The sequence below is a fragment of the Myripristis murdjan genome, chromosome 24, assembly GCF_902150065.1.
Source record: "Myripristis murdjan chromosome 24, fMyrMur1.1, whole genome shotgun sequence".
NCBI lineage: Eukaryota > Metazoa > Chordata > Actinopteri > Holocentriformes > Holocentridae > Myripristis > Myripristis murdjan.
The window spans coordinates 26,531,607-26,556,509 of record NC_044003.1 but is presented as its reverse complement, the minus strand read 5'-3'; the positions used below and the strand labels follow the sequence as shown (position 1 = coordinate 26,556,509).

At 43.4% G+C, this 24,903-nt stretch overlaps 1 protein-coding gene across 2 annotated transcripts; it reads right to left on the bottom strand.

Annotated features, from left to right (window-relative positions):
- Nucleotides 1-882: 882 nt before the first annotated feature.
- vegfab (vascular endothelial growth factor Ab) lies at nucleotides 883-14,369 on the bottom strand. Of its 2 annotated transcripts, XM_030047640.1 has the most exons (8): nucleotides 13,718-14,369; nucleotides 11,554-11,596; nucleotides 10,503-10,699; nucleotides 9,787-9,863; nucleotides 7,547-7,579; nucleotides 5,077-5,151; nucleotides 3,110-3,253; nucleotides 883-1,112 (listed from the first exon to the last, which is right to left on the bottom strand). In XM_030047640.1, the coding sequence occupies exons 1-8, from the start codon at nucleotides 13,769-13,771 to the stop codon at nucleotides 1,091-1,093; spliced, it is 645 nt and encodes a 214-aa protein (XP_029903500.1). In that variant the 5' UTR covers nucleotides 13,772-14,369; the 3' UTR covers nucleotides 883-1,090. The 2 variants fall into 2 exon arrangements, with proteins under 2 accessions (XP_029903500.1, XP_029903501.1); XM_030047641.1 differs by lacking the exon at nucleotides 5,077-5,151.
- Between the last annotated feature and the right edge of the window lie 10,534 nt (nucleotides 14,370-24,903).

Here is a 24,903-nt window from a genome sequence, read left to right as displayed (position 1 = left end):
AGATTAAAATTAAATATGGATAGAGGACTGAATACTGAAAAATACCCAATAACATTATAAATTATCTAGAGTGGGCTATGGCATAAGGTATTATTAAGTATGTACAAGTACAGAGAAGAAAATCTGTAATCAATGCGTTCTGTATTGAGTTCAACTGCAGACAAAACTGTGACAATTCCCCCTCCTGGAAAACAAAAACAAAACAAAAAAAGAAACAAAAATAATTTAAGAAGCAAAAGGATTTCTCAGTACATTTTTGTGAGGCACAGTTTCTCAAATGGAATCAAACTACAGTATAGGATGTTTTCAGTGGTTTTCAGGTAGGACATATCAATATCGGCTATATTGATAACCAGTATCCCTTTAAAAGCATATGACACTCTGAACTCTCCTCCGCTGGAAGCCGAGCACAACGATGAAAAAAAAAAAAAAAAAAAACACTTTTTCCGCGTCCGCGTTAGTCCTGCAACTTCCTCCGAGGGAAGGAAGTGATCTCGTGAAGAGACGGATCCCAGATTCCCGCAAAGTTGTCCTGGCAATGTGATGAAAGTCCATCCATCTTTTTTTTTTTTCATCAGATGAGCGCTTCCATGTCCTCTTCAACCTCGCCCACTCTTTTAGCAGTTATATATATTTATATATATATCTCTTAGATTGAGCAGTTTTGTAATTTATGATTGACACAACCACAGTAGACTCATATCCAGTGAAGTAATTGCATAACATGAATTGAAAACAAGACTACAGCTGCATCACAAGCCTGTTAGAAGTAAAATGCAAAACCACATGGCGGCTATTTGCTTTTTTTTTTTTTTTTTTTTTTCAAATGATGGGTTTAGTTATTTGTCTTTGTAGCAGCATATAAATTCTGTACTTTTTTTCTCATTTATCATGATATATACACACACACAGATATACAATGGGAGGAGATTTCAGTTCTTTCAGTCTTTCTTTTTGTTCTCTCTCAGTCAATCCAGGGGGAATGCTTTCCACAGAGAAGAGGAGCTTACGGTTCAAAGGTCAAAGTGCTGTGCTGTGAAATATCTCTAGAATATTCCTTCATCTGGTGCATCTGCGGCTCCCGCCTCTCTCATCTTCTGGGCTTGTCACATCTAAAGAGACGGAAAAAACAGTCGTAAGAAAAAAATGCAACAAATAGGAGACATAAGCACCAAAGATCATGGTTTTAAAGGAATGGTTCACCCAAAAAATGAAACTGTTGTCATTATCCACTCACGCTCTTGCTAAAGCTGAAGCACACGTCTTAGTCCGTACAACTGCCAATAACCAGTAGGTATGGAGAGTTCTTTGTTTCTTTATTATGAAATCAAACAAATCAAATAGGCTTGCATTCAAGAAATAGATTTGAGCTCAAAACAAAAAATGTTTTGTTGGAAGTAAAATGAATTTGTGATTAAAATGCAAATCAAAAAGGTTTGGATTCACAAACAAAAGTTTTTGATTTGCTTTTTAATATAATTTCATAGTTGTTTGCAAATCCAACAGTTTTGCTTGTGAATCCAAAAGTTTTGTTTGTGAATCCAAAAGATTTGTTTGTGAATCCAACAGTTTTGTTTGTGAATCCAAAAGTTTTGTTTGTGAATCCGAAAGATTTGTTTGTGAATCCAAAAGTTTTGTTTGTGAATCCGAAAGATTTGTTTGTGAATCCAAAAGTTTTGTTTGTGAATCCAAAAGTTTTGTTTGTGAATCCGAAAGATTTGTTTGTGAATCCAAAAGTTTTGTTTGTGAATCCAAAAGTTTTGTTTGTGAATCCGAAAGTTTTGTTTGTGAATCCAAAAGTTTTGTTTGTGAATCCGAAAGATTTGTTTGTGAATCCAAAAGTTTTGTTTGTGAATCCAAAACTTTTGTTTGTGAATCCGAAAGTTTTGTTTGTGAATCCGAAAGATTTGTTTGTGAATCCGAAAGATTTGTTTGTGAATCCAAAAGTTTTGTTTGTGAATCCAAAAGTTTTGTTTGTGAATCCAACAGTTTTGTTTGTGAATCCAAAAGTTTTGTTTGTGAATCCAACAGTTTTGTTTGTGAATCCAACAGTTTTGTTTGTGAATCCAACAGTTTTGTTTGTGAATCCAACAGTTTTGTTTGCTGCTGAGCTGAATTCCGTTGGCGGGACCCGCGCTGAAAGATGTAGGACCCGTCTCGTCTGGTCTCCATCAGAGAGACAGTTTGACAACATAATACTGATATCGCCACCTTTTTGGACTGTTTCGGATTCACAAATAAATGTTTTGGTTATGAAAACAAAACTTTTGGATTTCTAAACAAAAGGTTTTGATTCACAGTTTTGTTTTGACTGAAGTGTCGATAGTTTTGCTGTCAAATCTAGTTTTGATTGCAAAACTTTTCTGTTTTAAGGCATAACAAAGGAACAAAAAACACTTCATAAATGGGCGAAGCTTTCTAAAGTTTCAACAAGGGCAAACAATGACATAATTGCCATTTTCAATTTTCAATTTCGATTAAATGTCAAAACAGATGGAATTACTCCATACAGCTTGTACAGCATGATCCAAGCCAAATGAGTGTATCCTAAGTGGAAAAAAAAAAAAATCATATTTACAGTTTTTAGTGCAAATCTTCAGTATGCCGTTTGATAACAATAACAGTGTTTTCTAACAGTTTATGCTCTTGTCCTCATTTTGTGCTTGATGAGAACATGTGAGTCCCATATCCAGCACAAAAATATGTGTTCTAGGGAGTGAAGCTCCAAAACAAACCACTTTCAGGAGTGTTTGTTGTGATTTGGTGTATTACAAGAGAGCTGTTGCAAGGTCTTGTCAAGCAGAACGTGGATGTTTGATCTGCACTGAAGAACATGAACAGTGTAAATGTGGGTCTTGTCCAGTCAGGATGCGGCTGTTTTCTTTCAGCAGGCGTGGATCACGCTGCAGCAGCTGTATGAAGTAACTTTGCTGTCATTTTTGGAACTCGAAGCAGCCCTACCCACTGATTTTGTGCTGTGGACGCGTCCTCCCTGTGTGCTACACGGACAAAGATACTTTGCCTGTGTTTCAGCAGCGAAAACTGCTGAGTAGACGACAGACTTTTCATCTGGGACTCTCTCTCCTCCACACAAACCACAGTCACTTACTTGCAGGTCCTCTCGTTGAGCTCTAGTTGGCGTTCTTTACAGTATTCGTCTGTGTGTTTGCAGGAGCACTGGCAGGTTAAAGGATCCTGGACGAACAAGCGCTTCCTCCTCTCCGAGCACTGATCACAACAAGGCACACACACACTAGACGGAGAGAAGGAGAGAGAGAGAGAGATTATTACAGCGCCAAACGAAAATGCGGCCTTTTGCTCAGCCGTGTCATACAGTCCAACCTTGCCCTCCTAAACCTCTGTGGCTCCCTGACAGGTGTGTTGTGCGTGATGCATGTGACACGTGGATGGTGGTGCACACAGGTTTCCCACACAGAGCAGGAAAAACACTCCAGTAGCAAAATTACCACGCACCCGTTCCCCATTCATAAATTCCACCATCCACTTAGCTTGCTGCTGCTGTTGTCTTGGATTGGCTGATTGGATTGGAAATGCTCTCAATGTATTAGTCATGCACAAGCAAGCTCTGATCCAGGTTATGCAACACAAACTGACACATTAGTTTCAAACCGCAAGTCAATGACAACACTCTCCTCGCTTTCATCTTTATAGCGGGTCTGCATTACTTTAAAAAAAAAAAAAAAAGAAGAAGAAGAAGACTCAAGGGTCTGCTTGGTGCGCCATGATGACAGATCTCATTTTATTGAATGAAAAAAATGAAACCTACTTTTCTCACAGAGAGATATCAGAGTCAGATCAGGCAGATAACAGACAAAAAGTGAGAACGGAAACGAAAAAATATGACTTCATTTCTTAACAGAGAGAGGAAAATGGACAGATGCAGGCTCAGGTATTCCACTGACATGTTGAGGTATACATTGCTACTGAACAGACCTCTGTTCGTTCACATTAAGACCATTTGAAGAAACATGAGATCATCTTTTCATGCCTTTTCAGAAAAATATAGGTCCTTTTGTACCCTTTCAGTTGTTGAGACAAAAGGAGGCAACAAAGGCAGAACACAACATAACTGGCTTAACAATTCACTGGTTTACATAAACCCCCCCCTCCAAAACAACAACAATACAAACACACAAAAAAAAAAAAAAACAGGCAAAAGATAGCCATCTCTCATATCTTCACATCACATGAAAAAGTACCAGCATGGTGTACGGCACAATACAGCCTGTTTGGAGGGATGAAAAGAAAAGAGAGGGGAAGGGAGAAGGGTACGAGACACAGCAAAGCGGCACAGACTCAACAGTGAACACAGGGCCGTGGTGATTCCAACACAGATACCAGAGGAGTACGAGCGGCTCTGCAAAGCCATGCTGGTGGATCTAAACTTTGTCTCTGGCTGTGGAAGGTTCAAGTTACCACCAACAGCCGATCTAGCGTCAGTTTACAGCCGATCCACATGAACCGTTATCAAAAAATACGACCCAATCTGCATCCGATCAGATGTTAGTGCCAACTTGTACCTCAGGTCTCGACCCTCCTTCATGATACAGAACTGCTCCTCATCCCAACCAAACTTCCAGTCACATCGTTTGGTTAATATCAATGGGGTTAGCCAGCTGGGAAGGTTGGGGGTGGGGGAGAGCAGATGGGAAAATGTAGTGATTTTTTAAAAATGTTGTGATGGGTTGTGGTTCATTTCTTGTGAGGTAAGATGTGGATAGCAAGTGCAAGTCTGCTGTGGTTTCTCGGTTATCAATGTGTACGCTTTTGCAAAAAAACAGGTTAGCAAATAACAGGGCAGTCCAGCGTTGCAAGCTGCGCACAGTAATTGCGATTGCGTGAAGTGGAAGTTCTGCGGAAGACGTATGTGTGGCGAGACACAGTTAGGGCATGGCATGACGCGGCTTACAGAAGCAACATGCTATAAAATGATGTCTGGCAAATTATTGAATGATGCAAAATTAAAAAGGGCAAATTAGCTCCTCCCAAATGAGCTTAATCATGAGAAGCGCAACACTCAGGTGCAGGTAGGGCGAGAAGGCAGAGCTGACGTACGCATCGCGATTCGTTTTGTCACGGTTTTTCTTTCGTTTTCTCTTTTGGCCTTTACCCTTGCCTTTCCGGGGTTTTCTGGAAGAGAGAGAGCACAACAACGTAGAGAGATGTCTTGAGAGGCTGAGGAGAGAGAATGGGTTGATGTGTTCAACTATGCGGGTGATTAGAAATTACCTTCATTCTAGGAAATTGCTTAAAACCACAGTTTCTATAAATCACAACCAATCAATCATTCAGATAATAAGTGAGACAAATTAACTTTCTGTCTGTCACTGATTGGCTTGTTTGAGACTAATAATTTATCACACATGATGAGAATGGTATCATTGTCCAACTTGGGTTAAACAAAAACAATTCGACAATACCAATACTATTTATAAAACTGCACAATAACTCTACAGAGTGAGTATGAGATTAATGGATTGAGGTTTGGCTGGGCCGACTGCTTTTCCTGCCCAGGCTCTGCCTTGGGGTATTCTAAAATTTCCCAAATAGATCGGGGACAATGAACTTGGACTTCTCCAGCACTACATCTTTCAACTTATCTGGGTCAAGTCTTTATAGCTGATTCAACTTGTTTCAGACCACAGAACAATGACTGCAAGCTGGTGTGTGCATATCAAGCATATTTCACAGGTGCACGTTGGATTAAAATATCACGTAGCCCACTGCCTGTTCAAGTAAAAGTTTGGAGTCACTTCGCCAAAGTTTTCAACTCTAGGAGTCGTACCTACAGTTTGAAATAACCAAACATGACTGCATCTGAAATCAATGCTGCTACGAACTGTAGAAACATTTTCATCATTAGCAATGCTGAAAAAAAAAAAAAGAGCTGAAAGACGGCATGAGGGTGATACACAGTTTGACCTCAGTGTTATTAGCCAGCCATCAGCTGAAGCTGGCATGGAGAAATACCATGTCCAGTGGTGAATAATTACCCAGAGAGCACTAACATGCAAGGGTCATGGCCAGCTGACATTGGATGAACATGTACCATCCAATGAACTTGAACCATGGAGCAGGATGAAGCTGATGTGTGATCAGTTTTGAGCAAATTTGAGCAGGACACCCTCGAAGAAGAGATCCTGTGTCTCAAAGTGATCACCCTGGCTAAATAAATGATAAATCAGATAAAAATAAATTTAAAAATTCCATTCTTATCATTAAGAGAGCAGGTCCACTTTCAGTCGTCAAGGCCAATTTCACTTTGGACCACCGACAAATCTATCTTTTTTCCCCACACCAGCAGGATGACTCACCCTAACAGCCCTGCCTGGAGGCCTCGTCCTTCTGGGAGGTCAGAGGTCAGCGTTAAAGCTAACGTTAAAGCATGGTAGCATCGGAGCCGAGAGTTGAATGACCACGGGACCGCCCCCCTTTGTGAAAGCACACCACTGAAGGCAGGCCTCGTAAACAGTAAAGACAAACCTACAGAGGAGGCCTCAGAAACTCAGCCTTATCTATATGGCCGGAGACCTGACATAAAACCAAAATACAGCCAAGTCCATCTATAGCCCTCTGCTATAGAACTACATGACCAGCTCTCTGCAGGAGGAAGCATAAAGAGGTTTAATGACCGTGCGCACAGTGACTTCTGTTGCACGGGGGAGGGAGGAACACTTGAGCAAGCGCCATAAACGCCAAAGTGAAACGGGGTCTTCAAAAACACTGTTATCTGCATCGGAGGAGCCCGTAAACTGGAGGGTGAAACGAGTCAAGTGGTATCACAACAGTAAAGAGGAGAAGAGAGGAATGTGAGGAGCAGGTGAGAAGATGAAGGGAGGGAGGGAGGGAGGGTGTAAAGGACAGGTAGAAGAAGGGCAATAACCTCGTCAGGTGTCACTCATTCACCTGAGTGGAATTCCTCACAGGTTAATTTGTGCACAATAAAACATCTCATCTAGCGGCTTGTCTGGCAGCGTATGCATGATTTATTATCACTGTGTTATGTGTGCGTGTGTGTGTGTGTGGTGAAAAAGACAGAGAAGAAGTAAGCAAATAGATCAATATCATTATATAAGACTAGATATATCGGATTTTGGATATCGTGGTGTGGGTTTTAGACAGTTCTGGATGTTCTCTGATGTCGCCTCTACTTTGCTCATTGAAAATCTATTGTGTGTAAATGTCAGCTGAAAGTCATCCCTATGATATTGTTAAAATATTGATATCAAGGTCAAAGATATTATGATGTTTAATTTTGTCTGTATTGCCCCGGTCTAATACAGAGAGCTGTCAGAGAGCGGGCAAGAAAATACAAAAATAAATCATAATAAGATCAGTTAAGCAAAAAAAAAAAAAAAAAATCCTGGCAAAAAGAAGGGAAGAGAAGAGTGTAAGGCAGAGGCTGAGAGGGAGCGTTTGTGGATGCAGGGCGCAACAGGAGAAAGACAGATCAGATCTCAGCTCGCCTTCGTTGCCCCCCCCCAAAAAAAACCCAATCTCAATGCGGAAAGAGAGCGGTACTCACTTTTCTCTCTTCTCTTTCACTTCACTCCTTAACCTGAAAGACAGGAACAAAGCAACAGGACATTAGATCCCGGTCACAGATACATATCAGGATGATTATTAAGAGAGGGAGGGCAGGCTCAAAGACGCTTGGGTGGGCTCGCATCAATCTGTTCAAATCACGTTACATCATCTTCCTTTACAAGAAACGGCAACAATACTGGCATTCGCTTTGAAAAGGCAGGCTTGGCAACCAAAAGGAGTCCTGTTGGGAAACTATTGCGCCGTACGCACGCACACACACACACACACACATCTGCACTCACAGACATGCACACAAAAGGGGGGGGCGTGTTCGCCGATGAACGCACACACACGCACAGACGCACACATACAAACACGACGACAATAGCCGGCTGACAGGTCTGTTTCATTTCTCGGTGTGACAACTGCGCTGCCGATAACACGACTGTGGAGCAATAAATCTGTTGGCAAAGTCTGGCAGCCGCTGCGAGCCAAAAGTGTTGGGAAAGAGAGTTTTATTCAGAGAGGTCACGGAGGCTCAGCAACGTTTCTGTTTCACAAGCTGGGGAGAGTAACTGTACTCCGATAAAATGATGGAGGTATACATGTGCGTGCATGCCGTTTGTCATCTGAATATGAGGGCGACCCGCGGCCCATATTTATGCCAGTTAAGCTGATCTGCTTATTACAGGAAAGTCTTAGATTAAAACAGAAAAAAAGGTGTTAAATAGGTTGATCGCATTCTCCCAAAGCTAAAGAAAAACATATGTGGCCATATGTTAATCGTTTTAAAGGAAAGTGCTGAGTCATCGGACACAGCAAGTGACTTCTGGGTGACACCTCCTGAGAGACGGGGGCTTAATGTACAGATCCGAGAAGCCTGACAAGAGTCCAGAGAGACTTAAAAAAAAATCCCCCATATTTTATGAGCCAATAGCTCATAGTAGAAGCATGCAGTGAGAACAGAGCCGGGCCAAAGTACTTCTGTTGCTTTGAACATTTCCAACAGTGTACTCTGACTGTGAGATGAACGGTGGTTTTGTCTCCTACAATAAAACCAGTCTGTCTATCCAACCAAAGCACGATATCCCAGACAATCTGACTGACTTTTTCATTCGATTTTGACCAGACTTGCTGTTCAAAGGGAGGGTGCTGCAATATTTGTTTGTCTATGCGTCCTGTGCCACAAGTCTAATGCCACCGATCAAACTCTGACAAAACATGAAGGCATGACGCATCACTTTGCTTCATTCTGGGTTTTTTTTTAAAAGTGCGCTGATTACTATAAGGTTTGTTTACCTGGAGGATTTTGGTCACATTCGAGGGATTTGTTCATCTTAACGCCGAAGAAAATACCTCAGACACCACTGATCCACACTTTGACAAAACTCCGAGCGGAATCCCAATTCGTGCAGCTCAAAACAAGGTGAGATGTTTGTCGTATTTTGGCCCGAGGGACTTCATCATTCCTGGGGATCCGCATGTGCACTTTTGCCTTTTTTTTTTTTGACCTTTGAAATAATCTAATTCTGATGTGGTAGTCAGACCACAAACAATGACAGGAAAACAGCTGAAACCATTTTACAGTAAACACAGTCCTGACTTGACTCACATTTCGTGAGTCAGTGCTAGGAGTATTACAGAGCACTGACGCTGCTCGGCATATAAATACATATTTGGACCTAGATGGGAAAACTGACCCATAAAATGCAGAGAGCAGAAGTTATTCCCCACCAGGTCCAACCAAAGGAAACAAACGTACTAAAAGTACAGTGGAGGGTGCAGAGAAAACACGACACGCTCCCGTTTATCTCAGAGCAGTGATCAATAACTAATGCTATCTGATCAAACTCCAACAATGACCTCCACACGCCACAGAATGAAAACAAAAGGATTAGGTAGCACCATTCTCACACAACTGTATCTCCCTTTGCTTGAGCAACGCGATGGAATGAAGATAAATTGAAGCACCATGGAGAACGCCGGTATCTGCTGCAGCAGCCTGCTCCAATTCTTTTTAAGATCAGCGAAGTAAAAGAAACCAATCAAAAAAACAACAATAACAGCCTCCCAGCTACAAATCTGTTATGTGTGTCAATGGACAACTGGGAACACTAACTTTATATGACGTGTTTGGTCAACCTCTGCCCCGCTACACAAATGCACAGTGGTTAGTATTTCATTTTTTTTTTTTTTTTTTGTGAAAGTGTGTGTTAATATGTTTTCAGGGTTTCTTACCTACACTCACATGCGCTGTGTTCTGTAAAACTCATGAATATATCGTTTTGTTGCCTTTGGGGTTTTATTCTTTTAATCTGTGAAAAGAGAAAAGAGAGAGTATGTCACAGATGCAGCTGAGCGAAGTCTCTGAAATCGACTTTGCAGGCCTTGTCCCCGTTGTCCCCCGGGTTTACAACCGCAACGCTAAAAGAACGGACAGTCGCACAGAGAGAGGGATCAACAACACAAGGCCTCACGGGATGGTCACTGAGGATCTGGAAGACACATGGGTTTAAGTTCAAATGTGAACTACTGCCTCTGTTCTTAATACAAGAGGATCTGCATGGGTATTGAGTTCAGGCGGAGGAAAAAAAAAAAGCTTTGGTTCAAAGGTTAAAGTCTCGCCTACATTGTGCCTGAGCAAACTGGGGGCAAATGAAGGTGAGGGTCTCAGAATAGGAACAAAATCATCTAGAAAGGCAGGGAAGAAGGACATGGGAAGTTCAAAAAGATCTTCCCACTATTATGGTATGGAAACACCTGTAGTTACTACACAGAATGTGCTGCAGTCCATCTTTTAAAATCCACATCTCCGTTTTCTCAAATCCTTTGTAATCCATCTTCTAATTCTTAATATCGCTTCTGTTGTAATTGGGATGGATTTATTAAGGGAAATTATAAGTGCTTAAATCCAGACCTTCGGTGATCCAGAGCATCGTAACAAAGCTACCCACCTCCATTGTAACGTTATGGCTGGAGGTGGGCATGCACTGCAGCATCTCATCGTTGCAGCAGCCGGCGCAGCGTGTCAGCACCACGCAGGACGGGATGAAGATGTGCTCCACCTCCTCCGGATACTCCTGGAGGATCTCCACCAGCAGCTCCCGAGGCTGACACAGGCTTTTGTTGTACACCTCCATCAAGGGGATCACTGGGACAGGAGACAGATTTACAGCATGTTGGGTTACAATGACAGCAATGTTCTAGTCTAAACCATTCCACTGTGAGACAAAGCAGTAGGTCAAGTTGTAATGAGTGAGTAATCAAGGTTTGGATCTTGCATATTACTGCAATTGCAAGCAGCTGATTGGCTTATGAAAAACCCAGCATTAGTCTTTTTCGGCTCTACATCTAGTGCCAGGCCTGTCACATACAAGCTGTGAAGTATATCGTCTGTTTCACCTTCCCTCTACTTCTCTGTCACTCAGTCATTGCAGGGGTTCTGCTATTGAGAAAGACGTTGAGACACCATGGCCGAGCAGAGAGACAGACAACACCTCTGAAATATCACTCGGCATATTAGCCGGTCTGACACGGCCCCCTGCTGAGGAGCCATCGGGGAGCCAAGCCAAACATAGTGTGAGGAACAATATCATAAAGTTCAGCCTCTGATTGTCCAAATTAAGATTGAGCAACATTGGAATTGTGCAAAATGAAAGTGTGGGCCAAGAGGGTGAAATTCCATTCTATAAAAAAAAAAAAAAACCTGGTTAACACAACATTTCCCAAACTTAGCCTCAAATAATATTGCATGGAATTGCATGGAATGTTGCGGAGGATGACTATGTCCAAGAGCTGAGTTTTTTGGCTTTCAGCTTGTTAGCAGGGGAAGAGTTTGGGGGGTAATGAAAACCCACAGATGGGGTTAGACTAAACTCGACCACCAGGAGGCGATCATTTCTCTACATTGTCAAGGTGAACCTCAAACCAGGCCCTGTCTATTTGGCGGTGTGCCAGCCAGGGAGTCCAGTAGACTGTATTCCCACGGTGCTGTGAGACACCTACCGTCATGTGGACCTCTTCCTGCTTCTTTCGGTATGTGAGCACTCTGCAAGAAACAAAAAGACAGAACAAGAGACATACAGGTTAGTTTATTTGGATGGTGCCACAGCATAGAGAGAGCTTGGTCATGCCCTCTTTGCCAACCCACGCAAATACAATTACCTGCTTTCTGCTTTAACCATATACACCTATATACATATACTGTGAGCATATGTCTTCTAAAAACACTTGACTTAGGACATACTATAATTTTTCCTGTCCAATTATATATTATCAAAAAGTATATTGTGGAAAATGAGCTTATTCCAGCATTCATGAGTATTTACTGAAATTTTAATCCCAGGAAACATCAAGTATAGATGCATTTGCGTGCATTTTGAAATCCCAGGATATAGTAACTCTTTACATTTTAAAACATATGTCACGCTCATTGGTGTATAAAGCCATGAATGGCCATATGTGGCAAGAAGGTTAGGTCTACAATATGCCAGGGAGAACAGCTGACCTAAATTCTACCACATCAGCTACGTGGCGACGCGCACGGCTCCATAACCTGGGAATAAGATGCATGAGTTTTGAATCAGATGAGCGTTACTATTCGCTGCTCCGTTTAATGTGTGTTTCCGCTGCTTCTAGGCAACACCGATTAATAACTGTTACCATTATAACCGGTAAGAACTTAAGCCGACTGCTTTCCCTCACAGGGGGTAGCTGTCACCACACCAGTCGGACCACAATGGATTTTGGCACGCTTCCATTAGTGCGCATTACGCACAACTTTTTCTCCCTCTCACGCAGGCGCGCACAACTCTCTCTCTCTCCTTCTGTCTCTATGTCGCTCTTTCTCTCTCTCTCCCTCTCGCTTTACACACACATAAACACGCGCTCATTCGCAATAGCTCACCAATATTGCGTGAGACCCGGACCTGCGACGCCAGTTTGTATTCAATGAGGAATCGGGAGGTTTGGCTTTCAGGAAGTCGTGCCGCTGATCATTGTCATCATCTCATTCTGAAAAGTAAAAGGCGAGCTGTGGCCGCCGCAGTCTCCACCTCCTTTGGGTGGCGTGAGAGGGTCCAACCTTTGAGGGGCTGAGAGACCCCAGCCCTCCTAAAGGCTACATAATATATTATGAATGGGACGGGTGTCAAGCTGCGAACAGCGGCCCCTGGACCGAGTGATGATGGCTCTAATAATGAGCGGTTGAGCCAGAAGCCTGATACTATTCGGCGACGATTGGATGGCTTAAACGTGATTAAATCAACCAGTTGGCCTAATAAACGATTTATTGGACACATTAGATTGTAAACTTCAGTGGAGGTGCTATATCAGCAGAGTTTATCAAGTAGTTTACAGCCCAAAACAAGAGTCAGAATAGATTCTTTGAGCCATCTGAAGTGGCAACTTATTAGAAGTAATCTTTAAAAATCCAAACCTGCATCACATTGCTGTTAACAGAGAGCCGTTTAACCAGCCTCCAATTTAACATTTGTGTTGCTGTTTTTTTTTTTTTTTTTTTTTCACCATGAAACCTTTGCTCAAGCCTCCCGGGGGAACATGGGTCTTGATTAATGATTATATAGAAAACGTTTTACAATGTTCTGGAACAACCGGTGAGGCTTCTACTCTGTGTTTTATTCGTATTTAAAAATTAATTAGTGCTGCTTATTTTGCTGGGAAAAAGGAAGAAAATGAGGGCTACAGTGTTAAAGTAGTGCTTTTCCCTGTTGAGGTAGCCTAACCATCTGAGAGTAGTGGCGGTGCCAGGAGTGAACCTGCTCACATGTCCTAATTCAGAATGGAGCCACTGCGCCTTTAAAGCGTAATAATATCTCCAAGGTGGTTTAAGAGCAGGCCTGCAATCACCCAACGCCAAACTTAACAACATTCGTTTAAAAACATCACATATGCCGCCTTTGCCACGCAAAAAAAACAGCCACCCACAACGCCAGAGAGTGCGTGCATTGAGTCTGCAGTGTCAACTTTGCGTAATGGCTGTTTAAATCTCCCCAAAGCGACCAAACCTTTCAGCTTGTTTAAACATGAGCAATGACCTAGCGAGGGGAACGACAAGGACAAACTATACATTAATGACCAAGGACCATATTTCGCAAATAGAGGTCGATTGCCTTCATGTCCAGTTTGCTCTCGGGGACACACGACTCACCTTGACAGCTGACAGTGTCAAAAATAATAGTGTCAAACTGTCAATAAAGTTCATGTTGTTACAAATCCAATCCAAAGGCAGGCGACGTTTAAAATCCAACAGGCCAATGTGGCGATGTCTTCCAAAGCATGAAGTTTACAACAGTAACAACAACAAAAAAAAAATCGGACCTGCTAAAACTTCTCTAAATACGGGACAGGGGGTCGTAAAGGCAAATCCATACTGGTCCCATAGGCTGGAGAATAAAATCCTGTGCGCATAACTTCTTCCCTCTCAACTGTTGCCAATGATTTTCAGGATATCCAAAAACACGAGAATCCAAGACGCATATCTTCTCACATTGTTCCGCAGCAGACCTTTATTTTCTTTCACGGGAATAGCAATCCACATTACAAAAATAATCCCATGCTTGGTGCGCCAGCCGTCTCCAAATGCCTGACCATTGGAAACTTATACTCCTATATGCAACTTGAAGCCAAAGATCAGAATTGCGTTCAAAGAAAAGCGTACTGAAATATCCGTCCTCAGAAACTTTGTGTCTATTCGCCCTGGCCTTTGATTCCTTTTCCCCCCTGTCACTGCGTCCTCAGCAGCTCTGATCTCTCCGTTTGCGTTCACCCCTGTCTCAATCTCTCCACACTGTCCGACTGTATGAGGAGGGGAGGGCGAGGGGGGGTTCATTGGGTAGGTGTGTCTTCCATGGGCTGATACACAGCACTGGCGCTCTTCTGAGGTCTATTTCAAAAAAAGTTTCACCCACTAAACCTTGACTCACATGATAACCTCGCCAGCAAAGCTACTGTAAAACGCAGAGACGGGTTCAAAAGTGCCGGTCTCGTGTATGTTAAAACGAGTAATGAACTGATAGGCTGATATTAAAAGCCATGTGATGTTTTTTTCGGCGGCACCAAGGATGTTTCCACTATAAATAAATCAATTTATCAATCAATAAATAAAGAAATCTCCAAAAAGATGCGCGCATTGTTTTAAGAGCCACACAATGTCTACACATACGCCTATATGGGGTATTAATAAATATCCCGAGCGCAAAGACTCCACGGTGTCGATCATTTGCCTCCAAAACTTCCAAATGAGCGTATCGACTCTATTTCTACTGAGGCAATTGCCGGTGACTTCAATACGCAGGCTGCAACTACGCGGCTCACGTACAAGTAAATTCTAAGGATTAGATGAAAACTATGTGATGCACATGCCCCTCAACGCCCCCCTCATGTGATTCTTAGGCTACTTATCGCTTCAAATTAATTTCCGGTGATTTTTCTCCCCTCTCCTCTCTTGGCTTTAGTAATGCTCTACACTTTCGGATCACATTTGCAGGCAAATCAGGTGTGAGGTATTTCGAGTGCCACATATTGTCATCTCTATACGCGGTGGTGTTCCATAGCATTAAGGGCAAATAGGTTACATTTCCAGTCTTGTGAGTCTTGGCTATTTGCGCGTGTGCAGTCGGACTATTGTGTTTCCATGAGAGAGAGAGAGAGAGGGGAAAAAAGGAGTTGCCGAATTAGGTCGAGTTTTTTTGGGGGGGGGGGGGTGTGTGTATGTGTCCGGACACGTAGCCTATAGAGGTGTGTGTGTGTGTGTGTGTGTGTGTGTGTTTGCGTGCGTGCGTGCGCTCCGCCACCTCCCCCCTCCACCGCTGCGGTTTCACTGCGCACTCGAAGTCGGCTGCCAAAGTGGCGACGCACTCAAACACACCACCGTCTGACCGCGAGTCGTGGTCGTTGTCGCGGAAAGTTGCAGCCGGCGTAATCGTGACTTCCTCCCTTCAGCCCACCAGTCGGGTTGGAGTCACTGAATGGATTTTCTGTGTGATCTGTTTTTTTTTTTTTTTTTTTTCCCCCTCCATGGAAGCCACCTGACTGCTGAGTAGCGTCTCTCAACTGCATAGGAACTGGAGGGAATTAAAGGCAGAGGCTGTCACCGATGCATTAATGGAGGAACAGTGTTCAGTGGCGCAAGTGAACCAACTGCTGACATGATGATGATAAAGATGATGATGATGATTAGTCATTAGCCCCTAGGCTTCCAGAGGTGCCATGCATTAAAATCTCCACCTCAACGTGGGCCACAATTACACTCTTTTAACATGTATAGGCATAAAAGCCTCTAAAATGAGAGCTGACATGTAGTGAGGTGAGTTTAAATGCTCCCTTTCATCACCTCCTGCCCTTAGTGAAGCAAAGATACGCACATCAGACCTGTGGAGAACCTGCAGAGCTATGATTTCAAGTGGAGAATGTGGCTTGTAGTGGCTTTATTTAAGAAAACCAACACCAAAAATAACCTTGTCCCTGTCCTTACCATATGACTGCTACAGATCCATATAATTTCATAGGGAGCAACTCTGTACTTTCTAAGTCAGTTGTGATGCCCTCTGCTGGTGTAAGAAATTTCCGCACCGACAGCAGGTATTTAGGCCCTCGCCACAAATGCAGCGACTGCCACCGATGCACTGACAGATTGATGGACACCAAGGAAGCAGAGCGAGCCAATGAGAATGTAATGACATAAGAGGGCAGCTATGCGCTCGGCATATTAGGGCTGCTTGCTAGGCCGTGCTACCTTACAGAGGACAGAGATGGAATGAGGGAAGGAGAGAGAGAGAGAGGGGGGACAGAGAGAGAGAGAGAAAGAGACAATGAGACTTCAGAATAGCGGGAACAGAGGGATGATGGAGTGAGAAAGCAGAGAGGCAGAACGAGTGATAGGGGAAGGAGAAAGAGAGCTTTTAGGAAGAGGAGGATTTGGCTGTCACGTAACTCGAGCAGTCCTGAGAGGAGTTCCTCGGCTCTGGCCTCGTCCCATAGTTTAATTGAAGAATAACACTTGGGTTCATCAGCGGTGTCACCAAGCTCCTGTTTCTGCTGACTCAGTGTGCGCGCGTGCGAGGCGTGCACTCGCGTGGGCCCGTCGACGGCGTGTGCAGTACATATGTGTTTGTGCTGCATTTTTGCGCTGACTCTGCACACACGCATGTCCACGCACACTTTAATGAAAACGCTCGTTTCCTACAAGTACAACAAACAACCTCCTCTGTGCGGATCCACACTTTGACGCACATTTGTGAACCGCAGAGTCATCATTTGTTTAGTTGCCACCGGGCCGGCCAATTCCAGTCAAATGATAAGCACTGTTCTGTTGTACGTGGACGTCTCCAAGTTTACAAAGCATCCTTCCTGGAATATGTCCACATCATCCGTACAAGGCATTTCCAAGGAATATGACACTGTCTCCATTCATTTAGGCATAACGAGGCATTTTTAATGAGACTGGAAATGTAAATGGAAACAGGAAAGGGATGTTGAAATATAAGACACACAGCCAGCCAGGAAACAACCATTTAATTCCCGAAGCAATGACCTGTCAGTGTGTGAGCAAATAATCCAGGTGAAAAGGTTTTTCTGTGATAATCAGATAAATCAAATCCTGCATAATGCCCTTTTTTAAATTTTGAGTATTTACACTCATATACACAGCAGCAGACTTGCCTCCTAGTGCTACCAGCGTCAATGAATTTTATTCAGCAGAGAGCATGGTGTATGTGTGTGTGTGTGTGTGTGTGTGTGTGTGTGTGGGCGTGCATGCCCGTGCATGTGAGCATGAAAGTCACATTGTTTAAATGTATAATGTAACGGAGGCATTCCATTACCGAAAGCCTAATGGCTGACTGCCACTCTCTGTTATCACCTGGCACCAAATTGCACATTCTTCCGCTCTCTTTTCCCTCTCCTCCTTTTTATCTTGTGCACTCCCGTTTGTGAGAAGTGAGCCGCCTCGTCTCGGCGTGTTCATGGTATGTCTTGTGGAAGGGGAGTCATTAAGAAAGCAAGGTGTTTCTGAGCGGGTTATCAGCTTCCCCCCTCTTCACCAATCTTGTATAAATTATTCAAGAATTAACCTTCACTCCTAGGCCTGATAGTATACCCTGATAACATTCACAGTTAAGCACCTCGTGACCCAGTGTGTATACGTGTGTGGGTCTGCAAACTTAATGAGGGATACGTGTTGTAAGCGTGTGTGTGTTTGCATGTGTGTGTGTGTGTGTGTGTGAAGTCAGGTGTGCCACAAGTGCTTACAGATTGTCTTGACCTGGGATTCCTCCTGCGCCAGGTGGCAACTGTCGATTTTCTGATGATTTTTCCTTTAAGTTGCCTCAAAGTTATCCTTTTTTTCCATATTGTGAAATACTCAAGATGCTACTGTTTTATGGCTGCAGCGCTACATCAAATAGAAAATATCGACATGTCTTGTGCATCAGTTTATGCACATTTCTCCGTGATTCAGCAGGACGTGTTTGGGATCTTTGGAAACCTTGGGATCTCCAGTAAAATTCAAAATAAAGCTTTGTGGCTTTGCACAAACCTCAGTTGCGCTGCATGCATTTGTAATGACAAACCCAACAATGGGAGCGGCAGGGTTGAAGTTAACAAACCGCATCTATTGTTGGAATTTTGAGTGGAGGGAATAAAAAGATTGTGTTGCCTGACTCTCACTTGGTGTGATAGCCTCAGCGTTGGAGATGCACTGGATGAGGATTTGTCAAGGCCGGCCACATTTTCCTGCAAAGGTTTGTCTATAGCCGTCATTGATAAGAGAAAGAAGAAGAAAAAACAAAACAAAAAGACACACACACACACAACCACACTCTCTGTTTATCCAATCCAACTGATAAAGCAACATTGCTGAAGCCTCTCTGTTTAATTACAGTTTGCCAAACATCATTCCATTCCTCACACAGAATGTCTGACAGCCATTTGGACTTGATGCGCTGCAGATGACTCGACTCACTACCGATGGCGGGTGAGTAAATCACGGGCCAATCCGCTCGCAGCGTTGTGACTTGTGACCCTGCCCAGCTGTGGAGAGTGTGCCGCAGAGGGGCAGCGCACGTCTGCATGATCCCCCCCCCCCCCGTCACCCTTTTTACACTCAGAGAGCATCCTTCCCTCCTCCTCCATCCTGCTCTCTCGTTAGGACGAGCGGAGAAGTCGAAGTTCAAGTGCTTCAGCAAGCAAGAAAAACGATCTCCCCAGTCCCTCGCTCTTCCTTGTTCTTATAATCTGCTTCTCACTTCTGCATGAAATGGAATATTCCACCTCCTTACCGTTTGCTCTCCCTCCCCCTCTCTTCCTCCAATACATCTTCTTTGACCGGTTCCAGTAAGCGAGTGTTTCTTTTTTTTTTTTCTTTCTTTCTTTCTTTCTTTTTTTTTTTTGGCATTTTCAGTCAAGCAGTTCAAAAGGTTCACAAGTCCATTCGGTCAGTGAAGAAGAAAAATGAAAGGGAAGAGCGAGCGAGGAGAGTATGCTTTAACCCGACCGAGGGCCAGTCCTGTCAACATTGATCATGCTCCAATATTTTGTGCCGACGAGCTTTGAAGAAACATGTTTGTGCGATGTTCTCGGGGAGTTAGGAAAGCGCAAACAGACAAATCCGAGAGCTTCCTTTAGGGCATTTTTCTTGCTCTTACCAGTGCTGCACTGTATGTTCTGGCTGGGTTACCATCTCCTTGCAAGTCCCTGGATCAGAGGGAGAGAGGAAATCCCTGAGCCAGCACAGTGTGAGCTCAGGTCGGTTTTCATGTGTGAAAATGCCCTCGTATTACAGCTTCATTCAAAATGTTACTGATCTGAGCTGGCACCGAGCCAGGGAAACTTTTTTCCTCCCAAAATGTGGGACAGGAAAAATTATTAGAAATGAGTCACCCTTTTGTTTTCTTTACAAACGCTGAGTCATGCATTTCACTTTTTTCTAATCTTCTGTAAGGACATCTCAGTGTTGTGTTGTAACGCAGGTGTGGTGTTGCCTGGGAACTCACATTACACACACACCGCCTTATCTCTGTGCACCTTCCGTTGCGAGTCTCCCGTACATGCATGTTCATCACCGCAAAGGCAGCCACACACACACACACACACACACACACCGAGTCACTGAGGGGAGTGTACTCTCCCTTTTGTGAACACTGAGATAAAAGCCAACACGCACTGGTTCCCTTTAAACCTGTCTCCCTTTGTCACAAGGACAAACAAACTTTCTACTATTTGTGAAAGCTACAATTTACCCAGCATCCCTCAGTTATACTGAGACAATGTGGCGGATGCATTTGCATGCTTGTGTATGTGCTATGCCGCCTCCCAAGCTTGCAGCCTGACAGCATCGTTTACGACCTGTAAGTGGAAATACTTTTATATAATGTTGGATTTAATGCCGGCTGCTGCTCAGCTTGTAATGACACCCTCAATCTGAATTTGAACCTAAGCTCAAACCGCACGGCGAGCGCTGCAAAGCGTGCCCTCGATGAACTCATTCCATAAATATTTACTCCCTTGACATGAAAAGTTCCTCACCCGCAAAATGCAACACGGTCGGCCGTTGCATCATAAACCTCTTGATTCATGAAGCGGCTCTGTAAACTTCACAGTCTCATGACAACTGATGTAGCCTCACATGATTTAATCGCTTAAGTGATTGTTGCTGAAGGCTCCCCTGTGGAATTAATTTGGGATTAATGTAAGGTACAGGACGGCATGTATGTGTGTGTGTTGTCGGAACATGTTTACTCTGCTGCGAATTTCAATAGGTGTGGGTTTTGTTTCGGTATGTAAGCTGGAATTCCAAGTCATCAAAAGCATGGAAATTAACCCGCAAGGTAAAGAGGCAGGTAGAGTACACCCCCCCCCCCCCCCGAGCCCACACTGTGAAGAAAGCTGCTTGCCGCATTCCTGAGCACAAGAGGGTGACATTAAAACACACACAAATTCAATGTAAGGGCACACACACGTAAATATACACGGGCACCGATCCAGCAGTACGGTCCAAAGGGCATAACTGAGGCGAAGCACATCAAAGAAATGCAGGAATGTATCTTCGGCAGGATCTTAGTTTATATTATAGACAACAGAGAATTAAAATAAAATAAAATAAAATAAAATAAAATGAAGGCACGCACACACACACTGGACGCATTCCCACTTTCCTTCACAATGTTGCATTAGTCTATAATGATATACCACCTCTCCCTCCCAGTGAGAGGCTCAGCCCTAAACCATAATCACGGCATGAGACATCCTGCCATTATAACTCTGTGTGTGTGTGTCATTTTGCCAGGGAGCACCCTGCAATTAACAGCGAACATATCATCTCACAATTAGTCCACCAATCACACGCCGGTGGCGCATGTATTCCCTTGAAAACGAGATCAAGGGCATACATGGCCCGTTTCATGTGTTTGTTAGACCGACGCCACAACAGTGAGTCACACTGGTGTGTGTGCTTGTTGGGCTTTTGAAGCGTGCAACCTGATTGATGGGGACACATAGCGACTGGTGGCTTTCTGGTCATGGGAGGATTCACACACACACACACTCACACACTAAAGGAATTAATCCGTTTTTAAAAGGCCTTCTCCCTCAGTGGGCATGGACACACTTCATTAAGAAGTTCACTTAGGCAGGGCAGCATTCCCACCCCTCGTAACAAAAGCGCGCCCCAATCTACCACTAAACAGTTGGAAGTGGTGGGAAGCCCTGAATATTGTTCTATGAAACTAAGAGAGAAATAATCCTGATTTTGTGTCATCTGTAAGATCCATTTCCAAATGGCTCTGGACATATATACTGAAAAAGTGAGAAAATACAAAGCAGTGATTGAGGAGCATGAGAGGAGATGCATAACAAAGGTAAATTCACTGGTGGAAACTGCAGACATATATCATCCGTGTGTTTATGCATGCGGGTGTGTGAATCCTCCTGAAATAAGAGGCCGCTAGTGAATCGCATGCCCTAATCAATCATGCTGTGTAATTGAACATTTTTTTTTCATGACAGTAAAACTGCTTTCTGTTGCAACGCAGACTGGAAGTGAGCCATCATTCATCTCGTTTTATTATTTTTCTTTCAACAGGCCGGCAACCTCGGTTTATGAGCCCAAATTCACCAGAGGAGTCACTGAAATCGCTTGATCTCTGCGCTCACCTCCCCCTCTAATCACGTCTTTTCCACAGACACCCACACACTTCTGCTCCAGTGGCCCTCTCCTTCCAGGGAAGAGAAGTCCGATCCAGTGACCTCGACGAGGAATAGCGGACCCACCCGGTGACATCATTAGGGGGAGAGCGGGGTGTGAGGCACAGAGAAAGAGTAAATGACGAGGAAATGATGAACCTGGGAAGCTGGAGGCGTTTCTTGTGCGATGTCTGCCGCAAAGAAAATAAAAATCAGTTTTGTTCTCAAGCACCTTCACTGCAGAAATGTGTTTCGTCGTGGAGTTGATTTCTGGTAAACGTGAATCACCTCCTTCTACCACTGAACCAAGATTCACAAAAAAATAATAATTTCCCCGAAGACATGAGTAATGCTGTGTTAATCTAATGAAAATCTGTACAGTTTCATTGACAGGATTATGGGGAAGAGCAGAGGCCTCAAGGCCTCATTTGTAAAAGATAAAAAACAAACATTCCTTCACTGTCAGATCAGAAAAAGAAATTGCAATAGAAGATACATTGGGCCTAATTTACTGTATCAATTTGCTTATAAATCTATTCCAGAAAATTAAACAAAATTAAACCAGAAAACAATAAAATGCACTAATTTCCCTTGAGACGCACTAAAGATGTGCTTAAGATGGTTGATATTTGACATATTAGATTGCTGGAAAGAGCATATGTCAAAAGATCAGAATCCTGAGTGTAAAAAAGTCACATCGTTTTAGGAGTAACAAAACAAACCAAGGATCTGAGCTGTTACTGTGTCATATTTCTGTATTTGTGCCAGAAGCTGATAAATACAACATGTCATATCAGCGATGCCAAAAAAAAGGGATATAGGAGCTGAAAGACTTTGGTCAGCACCCAGGCGTTTTAATTCTGCTCAGGCTTTTTAGATATTTTTTCAATGGAACAGTGTGCCTTGGACATTCTTTCAAGTGAGGATGTTTATTTAAAAAGGAGACCGACTTCAACATATTTTCCATGTCATATCAGTATTTTGAAAGTCTTCACAGTGGCTGCTTTTCAAACCTTTGTCAGTGCATTTGTTGTTAATGATCAGTTGAAACAGATTCATCATAACCGCTTTTTACGTGAAATGATGTCCTTTTCTGTCGCTGTTCATGAAGAAATTCCCTCGTTGCTTGCTTGCTTGGAGGTCAGAGGTCAGGCTCAGCCGCAGGACAGAGTGCCTAGGAGCTGGTCGGGATTCAGTGTCTTGCTCATGGGCACGTTAGCAGGGCAGCTGCCTGCAGATACGGGAAGCACGGGCCTGCTTCCATGGTTGTGGGAGGTCTTCCAGCTCGCTACTCTCTTAAGATTGGAGAATTTAACTGGAATTGTCCAAAAATAATATTTCAAATAGATGATCTGGCGTTTGTTCATTTGTGTGTGTAATGACATTGTTTGCCCCTGCCAATAACCTGATGCAACATCACTTGTCGGGGAGTGTGTGTGTGTGTGTGTGTGTGTGTGTGTGTGGGTGTGTGAATTCTGGATTACTGGCATTTACACCAATCACAGCGCAACATTATCACATCAGTCTTTTTCTCTGCGTCTGTGTAAGTAAATTACTGAGAGACAGGGTGGATAAGAGCTGTAGACGAACTTGGCGGCCCAAGTTCGTCTACAGCTCTGTGTGCAAGCATGTGTGTGTATTTATATATCGACATAAATGCATGCGCATGTATGTAAGCGAACAAATAATGGAATCTATTTGTGTGCAAAGCGTGTGTTTTATTTTTTAAAGGTGGAACTGAAGGACGGAGAGTGAGGAAAACTTAAAGAGTGGCTCATGGGAAGGCTTGCTTTGTTAAAAAAAAAACAAACAAAAATAAAACAGTCCCAGCATAAATTTGATTTAAAATCCAGCCTAGGACAAGTTGCAACTTTGACATAGATGGTGAAACTTACATGACCTCAGGAATTTCAAAATCAAACAGAAAAAAAGCCTCAAATATGTTTAATAAGGCAGATGTTAATCTGGAGAAAAACAAGAGGGAGAGAGAGTACGTGCACAGTTTGAGTGTGTGATTGAATGCAGAGGAACTTTGCAGTGTGTGTGTGTGTGTGCGCGCGTGTGTGTGTGAGTGTGTATCCTCTTTCAGGTGGCTAAATTGCCTTGTCTTTGTTAGCGCGGCTTGTTTCAGTGCGACTGAATCCACAGACTAGCGGTGAAACCCAACACCCTCCCTGGGAGAAAAGCCTTTCCTAAAACTGCGGCCTGATTTCTTTACGAGGTGCAGCGTCACACTTGGTGGGCCCGCACGCCAGGGAGTCTGCAAAACCTGACATTGAACACACCAAGCAAGTGCCCCGCCACTTAAAATTTACTCGGAGCAATTAAGACGATGTGTTTTTCCAGAGGGAGAATGCCGGGGCCCTTAATACTGTAGATGTAAATCAGCAGGAATGAAAAGAGATCCTGAGAGAGAGAGAGAGTGGAGTGGACAGGACAAAGCTGACCTCTGATCTGGTGGGAGGGTTATTTATGTGAACAAGGTGAGAGATCAAGTTGGGGTTACAGGGAGGCCGGTATCTGGTGTTGACAAGACACTTTGACATTTGGAGTAAAACTGTGGATTCCTTATGATAGAGAGTGCTAGTATTTCATAAGCCTGTGCTTTCCAGAGTGCTTTCATTTTTTTTTAGTTGCTCTGATTTCGCGCTCAAACAGTTATTGGTGTGAAATTCCTGATGCAATTGATTTTGCATCACTGCTGCATTTATTGGTGACACGGTCCGCCGAAGAGATCCACAGCTTCTTCACTTTACCAGAAGGCAAATACTAAATCAATCCGCTGAGTAAACATACACATTGTGGCTACCCAGTGTGGACCCCCACCGCATGCAGGTTAGTGGTTAAGCTTACAGTAATGGTGGTCCAAAGCAAGTAGATGTGCACGTCAACCGGGTGAACCTCACTGCAAAAAGAATGGAAAAAAAAAAAAAAAATGCAAAAATACCACTAAGTCTGACTGCTTTGCTCAATATCATTGAATTTAGTGTTCATGTTATAATTTGTTGGCCTTAGACTTGGACAATATTCAGAATTTTATATCACAGTGCCATGTCAAAATCAGTCAAACCACTGGAATTTTTTTTTTGGTTCAATCATCATCATGTGTAATCAAGATTAATCATACACATCGTACACGTTGGGCTTTGATGACTT